At 44.2% G+C, this 20,534-nt stretch overlaps 1 protein-coding gene across 4 annotated transcripts in view; it reads right to left on the reverse strand.

The window, feature by feature from the left end:
* Window positions 1–20,534, reverse strand: part of LOC126484113 (cilia- and flagella-associated protein 91-like) — a 347,241-nt gene that overhangs the window by 269,957 nt on the left and 56,750 nt on the right. For all 4 annotated transcript variants that reach the window (XM_050107494.1, XM_050107492.1, XM_050107493.1 and 1 more), the window contains exon 5: window positions 11,364–11,593. In XM_050107494.1, the coding sequence (XP_049963451.1) occupies window positions 11,364–11,593 (230 nt within the window). The remainder of the gene's footprint in view (window positions 1–11,363; window positions 11,594–20,534) is intronic.

The raw sequence follows: 20,534 nt of genomic DNA on the forward strand, positions 1-20,534 counted from the left end.
GACTGACACATTCCATATCCTGTGATACATTCACAATAAAGATCACCACAACATGAAATAAAACATGTGGAATATTGCTGTCTCAAAATACTATCCATAAGAAAATCATGGAAAGTAAATAATGAGAAAAATATGTCATAAGTGTTATACCGGAGCCAAGGTAGCCTCTGAGGGCCAGCAACCCATATTACACCACAGAGATCGAGGTTGTCTATGCCCAAAGCGTACCAAAAGCACCATGGTAAACACTGGCTATTTACATGCAAGATAATGGAAACAGACATTCCGAGCACTACTTCCTGCAGGGGGAGCTCGAGTCACGGCCTGCAGGAAGTGCCACTATGCCAAAACCTGACTGGCTGGAGACAGTTATATAGGGGCTAAAACCAGCCTCGAAGTTCAGTTCGTGCCGGATGCTGACCTCGTATACTGTGACCATTGAAGATTACATCTTCGTCTCGGAACTGGACTGTTACTAGTGTGTGAGTGTGTTACCACGAACCTTTGAGGAAAATTAGAAGTGACCTTTTGTTTGCCTAAATTAGGAGACTTTTACTGGCATCGTTATTGTCACCTTTCATTTGTGTATTCCGTCATCAACCGAGTGAACTTACATCAATAAAAGTTGTGTTTGTGAAAAATTGCGAATTATCAGTCACAACACAAGTGGTGACGAGTTGGTGCCTGCATGTGTCTTCCTCATGGTGGAAGTTGTCCTTCAGTAGCTGGTCCAAAGTATGCATGGCTTACTACAAGGTTTTCAAGATTTTTGCAAGAACTCTCAGGGTACACAGGAAAGTTTATTTATGGAACCACAGCCCCTGCTGTTTCCCGCTTTCAACAAGGATGCTGAACACTGGGAAACATATGAGAAGCGGCTCCAGCAGCATTTTCAAATCCACCAAGTTGTCCAGGAAGCTGCTCGTCATTCCTACTTGTGGTCGGCCGCTGCAGATGCAGGTGGATACAGGGGCAGCGGTCCCACTGATCAACTATTCCTCTTACGCAAAGATTGCCCCCCCCCCCCCCCCTGACGCCCACACCTCGTCACCTCCTTACTTATAATAAGCAAGCAATCACTCTTGGGTCAGTTCAGGGCTTCCATCATGTATAAATCGGTTCGCCAGGAAGTTACCTTCCTTGTGGTCAACAATGCAGCCAAGGCTGATCTCTTCAGGTTGGATGCCTTCCAGCCCTTTGACTTCACCATCGATGACAATGTTCGTCTGGTGTCTTCCCAGGTTCCGTTCCTGGCAGTCGATACCTTGTGCACGAAATTCCAGGACCTCTTCTCGCTGTGAGTTGGCTGTGCTCAAGATTTTCATGTGTTACTGTAGCTGAAAGCACCTGCCTGCCTGAAGTACTTCCGGGCCCAGCACGTTCCCCATGCCTCCAGCAGCCTCTTCAACAAGAAATGGACCATCTCACGATGGAAGAAGTCATCACTCCGGTCCCTTACAGCTTGTAGGCGACACCCTTGGTCGTCCTCAAAAGACCAGATGGGCATCTTCGAGTTTGTGGTGGCTTCAAGGCTACGCTTAACCCTCAGCTACAGGTTGAAGACTATCCCCTCCTGAGTCCAGAGGACCTGTTCTCTAAGCTCGCAGAGGGACAATTTTTTTTTAAGATCGATCTTGCCGAGACCTACCTCCAAATACCTTTAGATGAGCCTTCTACTCACTTGGCCATCATCAACACACCATTTGGGCTGTTCTGGTTGAACCGTCTCATGCATGGCATCGCTAGTGCACTGGCCATCTTTCAGTGTTACTTGGAACAGCTCTTGCGGGATGTGCCAAGTTGTATAAACTACCTGAACAACATCGTCGTCACTGGCTGTATCGCAGATGAACATCTCAGTCATCTGTGACAATTGTTCCTGCGCCTCCGGACTGCGGGCCTAAAATCCAATCTTGCTAAATGCTCCTTTTTTCAATCAGCTATCTCCTACCGGGGTCAGATCATTTCCCGCCATGACGTATCGCCTACCTCCTCCCACATCGCCGCTATAACGGTCCTTCCTCGTCCACGCAATGTCCACAAATTGCGGTCTTTCCTGGGTAAAATTGCTTACTATCGAAAGTTCATTCCCTCCACCGCTCACATTGTGGCACCCCTCCATCACCTATGCTGAAAGAACATGCCTTTTCATTGGTCCTTGGCTTGTGAATTGGCTTTCCAAACCTTAAAGTGGAGGTTGCATTCTGCGGAGTGTCTCATGCCATATAAACCCTCTCTTCCTCTCCTCTTGGCTACAGATGCCTCAGACTACAGTGATGGAGATGTCCTTTCGCACCATCTACCCGATGGATCAGAACACCTGGTGGCTTACATATCTAAATCCCTTACAGAGGCCCAATGCAAATATTCTCAAACTGAGAAGGAGGCCCTAGCCATCATGTTTTCCTGTACCAAATTCCTCCCATACCTTTAAAGTAGGGCTTTTTGCTTGATCACTGACCATAAGCCCCTCGTGGCCTTATTTTCTCTGTCAGCCCAGTTACCCATGAAGACTTCCCGCTGCCTGCAGCGATGGGCCCTGTTCCTTTCACGTTTTAGGTACACCATCCATTTCCGGCCCACCTCCCAGCATGCCAACTCTGATGTCTTGTCTCGGTTGCCCTCTGACCAGGATTTGGCATTCGATTCGTCGGACCTCCTAATTTTTCAGGTAGATGACGACATACAGGATGCGTTAGCTTCATTCCTAGTCACAGCTGAGAGGGTGGCCGCAGCGACAACCGCAGATCTGCTCCTGCAAACTGGTGCGCCACTGTGTTCTCCACAGTTGGTCGATGCTTCCTCCACCTCGTGCCCAGGCTGACCTCCGATTCTTCTTCTCCACCCGCCATCAACTAGTGGCCGTCAACGGGGTGCTCCTCCGTGCAGAAAATGATGCCACTCCACGAGTCATTATACCAACTTCCCTGTGGTCCTGGATTCTCCACATCTTACATCAAGGTCACTGGGTATTGCCGGGATGAAAACCCTCGCTCATCGCCATGTCTTCTGGGTAGGCATGACAGTGGACACGGAGCGCATGGTTCGGGGTTGTCAGCAGTGTACCCAACCCCTTCCTGCACCGCGCCGATCCTTCCAATCCAGGACAGCCGCTTCCCTCCCATGCGAACGCATCCATGTGGATTTCACGGTATCCTTCCTCAGCGCTTACTGGTTACTCGTCACGGATGCCTACTCCCACTTCCCTTTCATTATCCGACGCTCCTCTATCACCACAGAGGATACCACCATGGCCTTGTCAAAAATATTTTCCATTGAAGGCCTTCCCGTCGCCTTGGTATCAGACAACGGTCCGCAATTTTGCAGTCAAGAGTTCGCCAAATTCTGTCATGATAATGGTATCCACCATGTTTTTACCCCTCCTTTCCATCCCCAATCCAATGGAGAGGCGGAGCACTTTGTTTGTACTTTTAAAACTCAGATGAAGAAGTATACGGAGGACCATTCCCCAGAAGAAACTCTTATGTTATTTCTCAGTACCTACAGGGCCACACCGATGGGTGACAAGAGTCCAGCAGAACTGCCCCATGGTCACCAGCCTCGGACCCTACTCCATCTCCTCCAGCTGCAGGTTGGACCTCGTGCACTGCCAGGCACTTCCCGATATTCATCCAGCTCCAAGGTGTGGGCTCACGGTTTCAGGCCCTGGCCCAGCTGCCTTCAGGGGGTCGTTATCCGGCCCCGGGGTCGACAACTGTTCAACGTACGCCTGGACGACAGTGTGGTTTCGCATCACCGCAACCAGCTGCATCCTCGTTTCCTCAAGCAGCCGCAGCCCCAAACAACTCCTCTCTCTCTCTCCCATCGCCGGTCACTTCCTTGGGGCCTATGTTCATGCCCTCTCCTCAGTTGGTGGATGATCTTCCCAGCGATAGCCACCAGATGCCGGCTGATAGTCCCACGCTGCCACATACTCCGGGCCCGGGACAGCTCCAGGACCTTCCCGTGAACCCACTTGCTGGCCCCTCTTAGGTGCCACCTCAGATGGACGACATGGACATCCCCATGTTGCCTGCCCAGCCCGACTTCGCCTCACAACCACCTCATCTGTGGCATTCCAGCCGCCTCGCACGGAAGGCAGCGCCCTACTCTCCAGTGGCAGAAGGACTTAGCTGCAGATCAGCCTACAGCACCGGGCTATATTGGTACTCTCTCCCCTGCGGTCACCCATGCTGCACCAGCTGTTCCAATGTGGGAGGGATGTTATGCTGGAGTCAAGGTAGCCCCTGAGGGATGGTAACCCATATTACACCACAGAGGACGAGGTTGTCTATGCCTAAGGTGTACCAAAAGCACCATGGCAAACACCGGCTATTTACATACAAGATAATGGAAACAGACATTCCGAGCACTACTTCCTGCGGGGGGAGCTCGAGCCATGGCCTGCAGGAAGTACCACTATGCCAAAACCTGACTGGCTGGAGACAGTTATATAGGCGCTAAAACCAGCCTCGAAGTTCAGTTCATGCCGGATGCCGACCTCATGTACTGTGACCACTGAAGATTACATCTTCGTCTCAGAACTGGACTGTTACTAGTGTGTGAATGTGTTACCACGAATCTTTGTGGAAAATTAGAAGTGAACTTTTGTCAATCTCAATTAGGAGACTTTTACTAGCATCGTTAATGTTACCTTTCGTTTGTATATTCAGTCATCAACCTTGTGAGCTTACATCATATAAGTTGTGTTTGTGAAAAATTGTGAATTGTCAGTCACAACAATACGCATATGATTTACTGTTCCCATGACCAAATGAAGTTCTGTTATGACCAATTTTAAATTGATGCAGCTATGGGTTCTTGGTGAAACATTGTAGTATGTATAAAATAAACAAAACCTTGTTTTGCATTGGTTCACAAAATTTTATTATTTTTATGTGACCTGGGTCACAGGTAATAAGCCTGTTTTCCAGTACACAACTGATTCCACAGATGGCAAATGAGCGAAGACAAACACATGTAAACTTCTCCATATATTTTTGTACAACAAAAAAATAAGTATGATTGTTTTATAGTTGAAGTTAAGTAGGATTGTTTTATAGTTTAAGTTGTTTGTAGTTTAAGCTGACAAGTGATAGACTAAAAAGCTAACATACGAGGTGGAATCCAAAATTTTCGGGACTGGTGCTGCCATCTGGAAAGTAGGAGTAGTAGACCTTTGCAGCACTAGGTGGCGAGAGCTGCATATCTGATGACTCAGTGTGCGGAGTGGTATTCAGCTGGGAGGGTGTATTGTGCACAAAGAATTTGTCCCCCCCAACCAAACAGTGAATTCTGCTTACTACTGTGATGTTTTGCAACGGCTCCCTGAAAACGTGTGGCGACGATGGCCTGAACTTTGATATCAAGGGAACTGGTTGTTGCATCACGACAACGCGCCCTGTCACACGTCCTTGCTCAGCAGGACCTTTTTGGCAAAAAACAACATGGGGTTGTTCCCCACCCACCATACTCACCAGATTTGGCACCTTGCGCCTTCGTGCTATTCCCAAAAGTTAAACTCAAGTTGAATGGCCGTCAATTCGACACTCTAGAGAGGATTCAAGAAGCATTGCTGGTGGTGATAAACACCCTCAAAGAACAGGTTGGTTGGTTGGTTTGCGGGATTAAAGGGACCAGACTCAAAGAACAGGACTTTCAGAAAACGTTTGACCAGTGGCAGAAGCGCTGGGACCAGTGTGCATGTGCAGATGGGATCTACTTCGAGGGTGATGGTGACCATTAGTTCAAAGATAAGGTTTTCAACAGATGGCAGCACCAGTCCCGAAAATTTTGGATAGCACCATGTATGTTTATCTTTGCTTGGTTGCCATCTTTGGAATCAGTTGTGTACTTGAAAACGGGTTTACAATTCAAAACCAAGATAGTAAAAAAATAATAAAGCTATGTGACAAGACAGAATTTCCTTTAGTAAATATCATGAAAGAGTTACAACATGCCATAGGACTATTATACGCTGTTGGCAGACTTGAACAGCCAGAACGGAAGATAGCTTCAGTCAAAGTGAATGAACAACGACTGGAGGTGAGGCTGGAGATGAATGCTGAGAACAGAATGACTTGGCACAACCAGTTAACACAGGAAACCAAATTCATTGGAAGATTCAAAAGGTCAAGAAAGATGTCAGAAAATTTTTCCACTTGTTTAAGTAATTGTCTCAAATCCCCAGGCTGCCCCAAACAAAAGTTGAGTCACTGAAAGAACCATCAACAGATAAGATTAAGAGGTTTTTGGTGTGAGTGAGGAGAAGTACCTTTTTCTTATTACTGAAGACAAAGTTGAAGTACAAGGTGCTGTTGGCCATCCCTCAGTGATTTTGTTGCAATAGTTTTTTGAGCTACTGGGGTGATGGTCTACAACGGGGCTTCCCAACCTTTTCAGCTGGCGGACCCCTAGTCAGTCAAGAGCACAGTAACATTAAATTTCAGAGTGAAACCCATGGGAACTGAAAGCTTCTTAATGTGAGTGCCATGTTCCCAATGATCCCCCCCCCCCCCTCCCTCCGAAGTATAAATAGTCTTTGGTTTAGAGATGAATGAAAACAACTTGAAATTAACGATCCAATTTGAATTCTCACTGTATCCAGACACTTACTGGTGGATTACTCCCTTTGTTCAACACACTATAGCCTGATTAAATTTATTTGGTAATTGACATTTCACACATTGAAGCTGCCTTCTTCCAAGAGCAATCAACGCCACGTCCAAACTGTTCGCTGCTGACAAGCTGCCACTTGTGGTCTGTTCACTTCCACTGTTTGGCTACTGTAGTGTAAGGAGCATGCATATTTTGTAACAGTCGTGTGTGTTTTGTGTGTGTGTGTGTGTGTGTGTGTGTGTGTGTGTGTGTGTAGATTTTCGTGAAATCCAAAGAAAAATGTGCAAATGTATGTAAAGTCTATGGGACTTAACTGCTGAGGTCATCAGTCCCTACTATTATGCACTATTTACCTAAGTTTAACTTCCGCTAAGGACAACACACACACACACACACACTCATGCCCGAGGGAGGACTCAAAACTCCGGCGGGAGCGGCCGCGCAATCCACAACGACATGGCGCCTAAGACTTCGCGGATCCACAACGACATGGCGCCTAAGACTTCGCGGCCATTCCGCGCGGCCGTGAAGAAAAGAGGCAGACCCATGATTCGGGATGCAAACACATCACGAAAGAAAAGAGGCCAAGGAATTGCCTTTAAAGGACTATTGTGACATCTGTTGTGCAATGTGTGGAAATACATTCACCCAGTTTACATGGGTTTCCAAAACCGGATTTCGTAAGCCAATGTCCCAGTTCCGCTTTTGGTTGGTCAGGTAAACACTTCAAAATCGATTCTGGAAATCTGCCTTTACAAAGCCGTTTTCCAGTTCCACAATCGATTTTCATGTCCATGTAAACAGCTCGGAAAGATTAGTTATTTTTACGTCTTTGCCTATCCACTGAACGGCAGCTGTCAGTCCGTAGCCGGCAGCTAGCAGCCGGCTTTGCAATAGTGTACTATCAGTTGGTAGCTGGCAACTTGCAGGCAGCGTGGTAACAGTTTAGCCACAGGTGCCAACTTCAACTACTACTTGGACTCTAAATTGTGGCAGTCAGCCTCGACTGTAAACAAATTAGGAAAACAAACAAACAGACTAGTGTCAGAGTAATAGCAAGTAATTGTAATTGAAGTATAGGCAGGCCATATTTTTAACTGAGAGGACGGAATATATTATAAGGAAAAGAAATTAGCTTTAGAGGTCATTTTAATTTTCATAACAAAAATATCAATGCCAACAGAATTCAATTAATAATTATATTGTAAATGATAGAAGATAGAAACTAAATTCCTACAGAGTTATAGTTCAGGTACGTTCACTGAGTATCTACAAAGAAAAATGCTTTCTTCTTTACTATAGATGAGTCTGTAGGAATAATAATGGAATCCTAATGTGATGGTTGAGGGTGCTTCTGCTGACACAATTTTGAAAAGTGGGGTTCAATTCTTGACAACTGGAGACCGATGTCTGGTTCCGCATCTAGACAGCTTCAGTACTTAGTTTTGTGGGCAGCATAGATCGAGACCCAGATTCATACATGTATGTTGTGGCAAGTGGAAGAAGTACACGTTTTGCCGTTTAAACAAGGGGCTAGTATTTCTTGTTATCCAAACGGATCCAAAAGTGTAAGTAACCGTCAATGTCAAAACTTGACTTCAAGGTAGGGTCTGTGGCAATGTCTATCAACAAATCAAATTCATTTGATGATAGAATGTTCGCCTTTTTGGATACAGTGAATGGGTTGACCACCCATTTGTATTTCTGAATCTTCACATCTTCAGCTGTTGGGAAATAATGCTCCAACAATGACATCAAGCTTCGGAGATGTTCCAGGATTTTATGAAACAAATTCTTCCCAAGCGCCAATGTTTTGTTTTTCAAACACTCCTTGAGAAGAGGAAAACACTCGAACTCCCCCTCCTCGACACTCTCTGCCCAAAAATTGATTTTCCTCTTGAATGCTAGAACTTTGTCGATAGCAGTGACCTTTGTTTCACTTTGCTCTTGGAGTGAAATATTAATTTCGTTCATTTTTGAGAAAATATCTGACAAATAGGCAAGTATACACTGCCAATTTTCGTCATTAATAAGGTCTGCTACTTTGGTGTTATGCTCCAAAAGGAAAGCTAAGACTTCCAATCTTAATTCATACAACCGAGAGAGTGCATTCCGACCTGAGAGCCACCTCACTTCTGTGTGGAGAAGCAGGGAACGATGAAGGCTTCCCATATCTTCACACAGTATTGTGAAAAGTCCTGACTTCAAGGACATTGATTTTATGTAGTTAATGATTTGAATGGATTCATCTGAAACTTTCTTGAACGAAACAGGCATTTGTTTCATAGCTAAAGCGTATCTGAGGAGAGCACAATGACTACTGCTGCAATTCTTGGCATTTTCTTTTATTTTCATTATTGCTCCAACTGTAGGACCCGTCATAGCTTTTGCACCATCTGTGCACACATCTATGCAATTAGACCATGAAACTTCGTTAGTCCTTCAAAAATCGTCCAATAGACGGAATATTTCAGCACCTGCTGTGTTGGCAGGTAGTGGTCGGCACAATAAGAGGTCCTCCTCAAAACATCCAAAATATTCATAACGGACAAAAGCCAATAAAATCGCTAATCCTGCAACATCAGTGGATTAATCTATCTGCAGAGAAAATGAATTGTGTTGGACGCGAGAAACAAGAGTGTCTTTCACATCATTTGACATGTCAACAATGCGTCTCTTGACAGTATTGTTTAATAATGGCACTGAAGATACAAGCTTTACTGCCTTTTCGTCTAGCATGCAAGAAACAATATCATTAACACTCGGCTGTATGAGATTTTCTGCAGTGGTATGAGATTTGCCTGTTTTTGCCATTCGATAACTAACCAAGAAAGAAGATTTTAATGAATTTTCATTAATTGTTTTTGCATGAGTTTTCATGCAGTGCTGAGAAGCAGCTAGTTCAGCACTCTTCCTTTTGAAAAAATCGATGTCTTTAGACTGGATGAGCACCTTCAAAATGACGGCGCAATTTAACTGGAACCATTGAACTGTTAGAAAGGACTCGCGCACAAATTACACACTGAGCTTTATCCTCCTTTGTCTCCATAAAGCCCATTTCTACATAGCTTTCTTTGTACTTGCGCTTCTTGGTTATTTCACTTCCACAGGATATTACAACCAATGGAGTACTTGCAGCATTTTCACATAATAAATCCAGCTGTGGAGCTTCTTGTGATTGTTCTTCCTTTGGTCGTCCTCCCTCCTCATTCATTTCAACTGGAAACTTCCCTTGTTGTGAAGGTGATGGAGAAACTGCACCTTTCTTCAATGATCCTGACTTCAGCCAACGATCCATGTTAGAAGTAATAAACTGGTCAAGAATTGACTTATGAAATAGGTAGTGCACTGACAAAGCGAGTTTAACATTTAATGATGCCTGGGGCCGCATACATGCCAGCGAGTGCTGTGATTGGTCGACAAAGCTCGCTCCACGCATCCGTAAAAGTTTCAGCGCATCTAGCGCCGTGAGCTGGTGCACAAACGACCCACGTATTGTTGCGAAACAGTCGATCAGAGAAGCCGCATTTTCCTGCACTAAACTGTGTATGAGTTCTCACTTAGGAACCGCAAAGGCTGCTTGGGAATACGACCTGAAGTAAAAGTACACATGTTTTTCACACGAAAAAAAAAATAGTGATGAATTTGATTTTCACATTTTTATTCATTAATTTTACTCATTATTTTACACGATTTGGTGAAAGGTGGCTGCGGACCCCCTACAAAGAGCCGGCAGACCCCTAAGGGGTCCGCGGACCACACGTTGGGAAGCCCTGGTCTACAACACCCATTTTGTAGATGTATGCAGTACTGACTCTTTCCTAGCCAGAGAATTCTCATGGTGAGGGGACCTATCACTTTTATTTCTTTGACCCCAGTTCATACTGCCATCTTTCTTCTTCTAATTTTCCTCTACCACTGTCAGTGTGAATCAGTCTTTCCCCTATTTTCACATATAAGTTTTTATAACACAACTATTCTAATCTCTATAAAATTTTCATGGATCAACTAGAAACAATGTGATCTGGCATAGTGGGCTACCATTCTTGGTGTACATTTAAGGGTACCCATCTACAAATGCTTAGGGTCAAAAATCACATAAACCTAGTTCAGGCAAAGGCAGAGGTCTGACTGAGATTTACTGGAAAAATGCTACAGTACAGTATTTGGGTGTCATGAATATACCTTCAGCAATTCTCAATGTGAAATGCTACATCAAATACACGCCTTATTTAAAGTACACTCTTAATGGTCATCTTATGAAGGGAAAGTACATTCAGTTAAAGAGTGTCACCTAATAATTTATTTGATGAGCTTGTGAAATATGATACATAATAAACAATTTTAAAAGCTGTATTTTAAACTCAAACTGTTTACGACACTCACAGACAGGTGCAAACTAATAACATTTTTGCCTCTACCTTTCAACAGAAAATTGTTTCTGGTCTTTCAGAGACCCAAGCATTGACTGCTCTGATGACTAAAATTTGTAGAAATATACATCACTATTAAAACAACTCATACAATGATGCAAGAAAGAATAAATATCAATTCTGGTTCTAGCCCTTGGGTGGAATGAAAAAGCACCAGAAGAAAAACCTGATACATGTAAAGTACAAATGACAGTCATGCAAAGGCAAAGCTGAATCAACTGCTGTAGGCTGTGGGGCTACAAAACACATTTGTTAAATATCACTAGCATTGCTTAAATTCAAATTTTTAGTTTACAATTTATTTCAACATACCCCAGGAAAGCATTGCTAATGTAAGTATTTCTGGAGTTGAGCCTTCACCACTAGTGAAATATGGAGGTGCCCATGGATTGGTCTGGGCAGCCGTATCACGATATTCTGTCTGCACACTTCTGTCACGGGTCTCTGATGCAAACTTTAATTGCTGTAAGTTATCAACTGCCTTGAAATTATCTTCAAGTTGCTCTGTACTTACAGCAGAGTGATCTTGTGACACCAAAGCACTGTAAATGTAACAATTCAGAGAAAAGGTTGAGTAGTTCACCCACAGAATAATAAAAAAAAGTTACATATAAAACCTGAAGTACAATTCAAGACTGAGGACAGATAACATGTAAAATGTAGTAGGCAACACTGACTGTGCGTGCATGCACAACAATGTCATCTGATCTGACAGATATGTAACCTTCATGTTACTGACTGTTCACTGTTTTCTGCCTTTACAAAACATTATGTTAAGATGAGTGCAGTGGTAACAAATCCAGCAAGTATGAAATTTGATCAGTGATTAGATTTCTAAATATGCCTGATGAACAACAACATTAGTCAAAAAAATTCTGGAAATTCTTTAAAAACACTGATTATTGCAAAGTGGCAGTTTTCTTTCACTTTGCGTTCACGTACTCAGTAAAATCATCAGATGCTAAGCCTGCCACTTTTCTAATCATCATTAAAGTTTGTAGAGCCTTTCTCAATCTTATGGCAGCAATGCTTCATTTTTTCTCCACTCACTGTAGTAACACCCTATGTTCCATACAACTGGAGTCAGTTTCAGCAGCTTTCATCTTCTTGCATTTAGAAACCTAATCATTGATCAAATTTCACAGCTGACATTACTAAATTTATTTCAACACACTGCCCTCTGAAGGCAGCCTACATTGAAATGATGGCAATGTGAAGACTGCATTCTCAGCAGAACAGTTCATGCTACTACTCAAGCATGCTCAAATCAGCACTACCACTCAATTTATGTGTTATTGGCCCTTAATTTTGAATCAGTTCTTGTAATTATACAATGTTGTGTATGACTTTTTGGTATACATTTATTTGATGTGGAATAACTGAAGAAATGTAGACGCTGTATACTGCAGCTTATGCTCTGATGATAGCTGCAGAGCAGCAACCCTTCTATAACACTTATTATTCTTTATTCCTTCCGACTTCAAGTGTAAGACCACATTCATAACTGAACATTCAGTGCCACTACTTTTGGTGCAGAAGGATGTGGATGCGATTTATGCTGCATCCTCAGATTTTTTTCCGAGGAAAAGAGGTCTGCAATGGGGTGCAATCAGCCTTAAGAGGATTATTCAGCCACTGTTTGAATAAGGAAGCAGCAGAATCATCAAGATTCATCCACTGGTAATAATGACTGGAAGGGTTGGTCACACGATGATCACATGCCTCTTGATCATAAATCTGTCCTAGTACCGCCTTGCTGCCAATGAGAACAGACCTGATGCCTAATCCATCAGTCATGTTTATGAATGCTTCAGATATAAATATCTGATCAAAAAGGTTAACAGCCTAACTTTTGATCAGTGTAGCATTGATTTTTAGCTTCTAGGTGAAATCTGATATTATGTGTGCTCTTGTTGAAGCTGGATTATTGAAATATTTCAAGAAGGATAACTAGCCTAATTGTCATGAAATAATTATAGTTTTTATGTCCCTTAAACATTTCCTCTTCCATCCAAACTCCATCACATAAACTCTTGACAATTTAACTCCACAGATATGATTTTTCTGGACATAGAACAGATCCTCTAGTTTTCTATGATGTCCATAATAAATAGCTAACATGTAACCGACAGAAGAGACATTAAATCATTTTATCTAACATGTTTTAATTTTATTTTGTAATCAGTCAAAGCTAACGCCCCCAACTCAAACCAAAGAGACAGGTCTACAAACATCACATTATATCTAAAGAATTTCTCTGTCACTACAACATGTTGTAAACACTATTCACCAGTGCCTGCAAAGTTTCCAGCCATAATTTACAGTAACCCATCACTAAAATAAAACCTTCTTTCACTGATACACAGACAAATTATGGTGTTGTTGCACCTCTCTAAGTGATATTCTGCATTATTTTTTGTGATTAATGATTTCTGGGTTGTAGCATGGCCCAAAAACCAAGTCTTATCATCTCTTATCAATCGGTGTTCAAACTCTGTACCTCATATGCAACTGATATTCTCCCCAACAAAAGAAAGGATATCTGACAACTGAATTGTGCAGCACACTTCAAGGATTATGTGTTATTTTTAATCAATGCCTGATGTCTGTCAAGAGCAATGATTTGGTTTAAACTTTTCTGTAATTTCCACTTGACAAAAATATCACTAAAAGTGGCCTTGGTGCAGGTACCCCGTGAAACCTCTCTGACAAAACATGCAAACTTGTGGGCAACTACAATTATGATCCATTCAGTTTCATTCGATTCTCTCCATTAATTCATTCTGACAGTGAACTGTGCCACAAAGAAAGATTCATGTAACTTAATACTGCAAATTAGGCACAAACAACATACCAATAAGCAGGACTATATAATTGTATCTGCCCAGTTTCTCCCACTTTGAGAAATTAGTGTGGCAATATAGAAGTAAAGACATCCTGTGTATGCTAATACAGAATCCATCTCTACATTATTTGTATATGAGTCCACAAACCAACAACAGTGGTTACTGGAGGTCTATTCTGAACAAGTTGCTGACAAGTCATGTATTTGTGTTTATGAATAATAAAAGTTACTGCAATGGTAAGCTTATCACCAACCCAGGTGAATTTGGGGTCTCAACACAGATATGTCCACAGCCTTTTCAGTGTTCCTGTGTCAACCCAACATTATGAACAAAGTTCTAGTTTGTTGTGATCATGTGGACAAGACAGTAATGCTGTTATCGTACTGGATGGTTCACTAACAGTTCATCACTGTGTATGATGCTCCTTCATTCCCTGACTCCACACACTTATCACTATCATAGCAGTGTGCTGTGCATTAGCTTAAATGTCCAGATATGGCCAATTACATCACCCCATTTGAACTAACTCAAGTGCTGACGTTGCTGTCATAGCGGCCCCTTATTGTTAGAGGGCCAGCAAAACTGACACACGAGATGGTTTGCTGACCCTCTTTCAGGACTTCGGAGAGAAACATTGCCAGCGGAGAGAAATAATAACAGACTTTCCAAATAAACAAGTAACTACTTTGCCAAACAACATGTGACAGTGTTCCACCAATCACAACTCATATGACTGATGTAGCACTCCGTGGATCTGCCTTTATAAGCATGCCTACACCATCAGACCGGCAGTGTCTACCAACCACTGGCCAGTACTTAACTGGCCTTAGCATTGTATTCACTCACTGTAGCATTGTAGTAGCATGATGTAGTTTGTAGAGTAGATTTTGGTCAGTATTTCTTCCATTGTGTTGTTCCCTTATCTGGTTTGCCACCACAAGAGTTGTGGGTTTTTTTCTGTTTGTTCTTGCGTTCAACACTTAGTGTATGCCAAGAAGGTGTTTTTCTTTAATTATAATAAAGCATGTTCACATTGACTGTTAGTTCTTTCCTGTCGACCGCAGGACACTACAATTATTGGTAACGAGGATGGGATTTTCAATTTTGAATAGAATGGCCTCCTCCGAGGAGCTTCTTCAGTCCTTGGTGGAAATTAGGAGCAGATTCAGGCAATGCTCATGCATTCAGAAATTTCCTCTCACTTGCTAGCGTTGCAAGAAGTAGCTCATAGAGTTGATTACATTGCAGGTAAATTGAACACTTTGCACGTGGCTCCGCTGACATTTCCAGCTTTTGATAGGCCCGTCGAACCATGGTCAAATTATGCCAAAAGGTTGGAACAACATTTACTGGCACATGGGTTCCATGATGAAAATCAAAGTTGGGCTTTTTTTTTTTAGCAACAGACGGACAACAGGTGTATCTTTTAATTCAACGACTGAACCCTGAGCAGTCCCCTCGAGATCTCTCATTTACTCACATTAAGGACTGCCTTTCTGAGTACTTTGACACACAAATACACATCACCTCTGCCCGTCAGACTTTCTTTTCTTGTCGAAAGTCCCCAGGTCAGACTTACCGGGATTGGATTACGATGCTCCAGGACCTCTCCTGTGGCTGTAAATTCCAGTACACTATTGTTGCCTGCAAGCAGTCTTATGCCTCTTCATTGATTCGTGATATGGTGGTGTTTCACATACCAGACAAGGGTCTTTGGGCTGATAATTTGAAGTTACAGGACTCGTCCCTCGACACCTGTCTGCCAATCATTCGTGCGTTTGAATACTCTCACCGGCTACAACCAACACGTCTTGATCCAAGCTGTTTTCACAGCTCGCCAGTTGCCTAGCACCGAGCGGAAGCCTCATCAATCCGTTGGTCCACTCCGCGACAGGAAGTCGTTCACCCAGCTCCCATCTTGTCCGGACTGTTTCCGGACTCACCAATGGTCAGAGTGCCCCCACCGGCGAGCGAGATGTACGGCTTGCAGCCGAGCGGGCCATACCACCACGGTGCGTCAGGCTTCATAGAAACATTGCGTGGATGCCACGCTTCCTGCAGATGCACAGGCTCATCACAAATCATCATCTCAGGACCTGGAAGCCAAGCATTCACTGATGGCCAAGTATTCCCATCATTCCCCAGTCGGGTGCTCATTTTCTCCTTACCTTGGAAGTCGCGCATATTCTGGTAGTCTTCCAAATTGACACAGCATCATCTGTTTGTATTGTGAATGGGGCCACATACCAATGCTTGGGCTCGCCACCTTTATCCCCGTACAGTCATGCCTTGCGCAGTTTCAGTAATCACTCTATCAGTCGAGGTTGTTTTTTCCACACAAACCTCTTACAACAGTTGTTCCTTCACTACTCAATTTTTGGTGATCGGATCCCCGGTGCTACTAACTGCCTTGGTGTGGACATTTTAGGTCGTCTGGGTTTATCAGTACAGAATGCGGTACAGGCGATATTGATTCCTTCATCGGATACCTTCCTCGCCCCATTGCTCAGCAAATACAAAACATTGTTCACATCCTCTACACCACGGTTGAAGGGTTTCACTGTGCATTTTCAACTTCTTCTCTCTGCTGTTTCTTGTTTTTTTAAGATCCCTCCAGGCCCCTTTGCTCTCCGAGACAGGCTCCAGGTGGAACTTCCCCACTTACAAGATGAAGGCATCCTTTCTCCCATCATGCACAGTCGCTGGGCGACGCCTATCATGATTATTGAGAAGCTGAACCATGCTTTATGCATCTGTGGCAATTTTAAGGTCACGGTAAATTCTCAGTCCATCATCGATGTCTATCCTGTCCCATTGGTGGATGACATACTCACACATCTTGTGGGCTCGACCATTTTAGCCAAAATTGATTTGCACAATACTTATTTACAGCTACCGTTGGACGAGGAATCATTGCAGATCCTAGTCATCAATACCCCATGTGGACTTTTCCAGTACAACTGCCTCCTGTTTGGCATCACCAGTGCCCCCGCCATTTTCCAATGTTATTTGGAATGCCTCACAAGCCAGGTGCCCAAGGCAGGCTATTATCTGGACAATGGCACCATCAGTGGCTTGTCAGCGATCGACCTCGTGGGCAAGCTGGATCAGCTGTTTCAGGTTTTTGCTGAGGCTAACCTGCATTTCCTGAATTAAAAGTGGGACTTTTTTGCACGAGAGGTCAGCTATCTCGAGTTCACGATTGATGCCCGCAGTCTACATGCCTCTAAGGAGTATGTTGAGGTGATTCAAAACCTGTCTCCTCCCACCAATGTGAAGCAACTGCAATCCATCCTCGGTCAAATCAACTATTATCGACATTTTTACCCCACGCCACCGAGATTTTGGCGCCCCTGATCGGGCTATTGTGCAAGGGTGTGCGTTGGGTTTGGGACACGGCCTGTGAGCAGGCTTTCACATGTCTCAAGTCAGCTCTCTCCCGCCCTCCTTGCCTGGCCACTTAACAATCCTTCCCTGCTCCTCATCGTCACCGCCGATGCCTCAGGCTATGGCCTGGGTGCGGTCCTCTTGCAAGTGGTCGATGGTGTTGAGATTTCAGTGGATTTTGCATCCAAAAATTTGACCAACTCTCAAACTAAATATAGTCAAATTGAAAAGCAAGCTTTGGCACTGGTTTTCACCGTGGCAAAATTCTACGATGGTGTGTATGGTCATCAATTCATGCTGCAGACCAATCACAAACCTTTTGACCAACTCTCAAACCAAATATAGTCAAATTGAAAAGCAAGCTTTGGCACTGGTTTTCACCGTGGCAAAATTCTACGATGGTGTGTATGGTCATCAATTCATGCTGCACACCAATCACAAACCTTTGGTTTCTCTGTTTCACCCAGGTGCTGCAGTGCCCACCCAGACAGCACACCGCCTCCAGTGTTCGGCACTCTTCCTTGTGACGTTCGACTTTGATATTGTCTACCACATCTTTGAACAACACAAATGCTGATTTTCTGTCCCATCTGCCTGCCGGGATGGATCGTGAGTTTGATGCTTCCCCCTTGGTTTGTTTCCATGTCGAACTGGATGTGGACACAGTTCTGGACATGCTTCCGTTGGATGCCGATGTGGTCCAGCGGGCCACCACTCAGGATCCGACATTGCAAGCTCTCCGCTGCCAAATCGCTGTGGGTTGGCTGACCAGCTGTCGTAGCACCCTCAATGCAGAGATGCAGCATTTTTGGGATTGTCAGCACAGTCTCTTTTTCCACAGTGGTCTCATCCATTTGCATTGGTGATTCCAACATTCTCCTGGTGGTCATATCGCATGCGTTGTGCCGCCATGTCCTTGACCTTCTCCATGCTGGTCATTGAGGCACCGTCCTCACCAAACAGGTGGCCCACCAACACCTTTATTGGCATGGTATGGATAAAGACGTTGCCTCCCTCGCAACAGTCTGCACCACTTGCCAAACACATCAGGCAGCAACCCCACACCAGTATTTTTTGTGGCCAGATGCAACTGCTCCATGGGAAAGTCTCCATTTGGATTTCGCAGGGCCATTTCATGGTTCCCAGTGGCTCATACTGATAGACTTCGGGTTGGGATATCCTTATGTCTCCCACACGATGACACCACTTCTCCTGAGACTATCAATATTCTCTGGCACCTTTTTGCTGTTGAGAAACTCCCCAAAACAATTGTTATGTATAATAGTCCAGTTTACTTCGACCGAATTTAAGCAACTCCGTATTGCCAATGGAATTTCCCTCATCCATACTGCCCCATTTCACCTCGCATCAAATGGCTGCCCCATTTTACCCTGCGTATAATGGCCAGGCAGAATGTTTTGTGTGGATGTTCAAGACCCAACTCGATAAGCTGGTGAGCCATCACCCACTGGAGGAGGCCATGCTTCTTTTCTTGGCTACATACCGCGCAACTCCCCATGCTGGTAAAAGTCCAGTGGAGATACTTCACGGTCGACAGTTCCACTCTCCCTTATCTGTCCTGTTTCCTGAGGCTCTCACCTTCCTGCCCGCACGCCAACACACCCCTTTTGCATCGGACAGGTCTGGACACGGACCTCCTCTCATCCACGGGCGTGCTGGATGCCTGCGGCCTTCACTGAGCTCTGCGGCCGGGTAATGGCATCTCTCTGGAGGTCCGACGGTTCCACCGCCCGCCGGCACCTAAACCAGCTTCACCCCCCACCTGTTGGACCACGACGCCCTGAAGGAAGCTGCCAGTGCCTATCATTGGCTGCCGTGTGGTGGAACATCCACTTCCGCCTCCACCTCAGCCACTGTCTCCACTGCCATCTGCCCATGCTGCACCGCCGCTACCCACCCCTGCCAGCCACGAACCCATGGATGCCGACCAGGACACCCTTACTCCTGTGGACGTCTGTGGTGCTGTGCATTTTTTCTTCCCAATGGGAGAAATGTAGTAGTGGGCCCTTATTGTTAGAGGACCCGCAGAACTGACACGCAAAATTGGTTGATGACCCCCTTTCAGGACGGTGGAGAGAAACATCGCCAGTGGACAGAAACAATAACAGACTTTCCAAATAAACATGGAACCACTTCGCCAAACATGAGACAGTGTTCCACCAATCACAACTCATATGACTGATGTAGCACTCCGCTGACCTGGGTTTATAAGCATGCCTGCATCATCAGACCGGCAGTGTTTACCAACCACTAGGAACAGCTCTGGCCAGAACTTACTCTGGCCCTAGCATTATATTCACTCACTGTAGCATATTAGTAGCATGATGTATTTTGTAGAGTAGATTTTGGTCTGTATTTCTTCCATTGTGTTGTTCCTTATCTGGTTTGCCACCGCAAGAGTTGTGGGGTTTTTTCTGTTTGTTCTTGCGTTTAACACTTAGTGTATACCAAAAAAGCATTTTTCTTTAATTATAATAAAGTGTGTTCAAATTGACTGTTAGTTCTTTCCTGCTGACCACAGAACACTACAGTTGCTCCCTTTTAATGTCAAATCGAAAACACCTTCAGTTGTCTGTATTCCCAATTTTATTTTGCTACCCCTTTCAGCATACACCATGCCATCTTCAGGCCCTCTGACTGCCATATGGGAAGAATCCCACCTCTAGTACAATCAAAATAGGGGCCAGCCTACAGTCACTGGTATCTGTAGACTTCTTTTTAACAATGCAATCCTTGAAACATAGCTTGCAGACAAGTGATGATAGAAGTCTCACTGTTAAGAAGAAGTCTATGGATACCAGGTGACTGTATGCTGGCCCCTATTTCGACTGTACTAGAGGTAGAATTCTTCCTACATATTGGTCAGGGGGGCTGAAAATGGTGTAGTGTAGTGCCAAAACTGGTATCAAAATGAAATAAAATTGGAAATATTGATAGCTGAATGTGTTTTTGATATGACATTATTTGAAATTTTATATTGAACAGTTGAGGTCCCACAACCATTCTGTGTAAAGATGGACTTACAGTGACTTTCCATTTTGGTGTCGATAAGGTTGGCATTTGTTGTAAAATTTATATTTTGTTTGATGACCTTTTGAAAGTTGACATTAACCTTTTCACTCTCACAACAGAGGGTACTGCATACTTTTGTGCATATTATTTCTCTGCGACCCTGACAATGTAATCTGTTCAACACATCTTCAACATTTGGATTCAACTGGGCCACTCT

The sequence above is a fragment of the Schistocerca serialis genome, chromosome 6 (assembly GCF_023864345.2).
Source record: "Schistocerca serialis cubense isolate TAMUIC-IGC-003099 chromosome 6, iqSchSeri2.2, whole genome shotgun sequence".
Classification (NCBI taxonomy): domain Eukaryota; kingdom Metazoa; phylum Arthropoda; class Insecta; order Orthoptera; family Acrididae; genus Schistocerca; species Schistocerca serialis.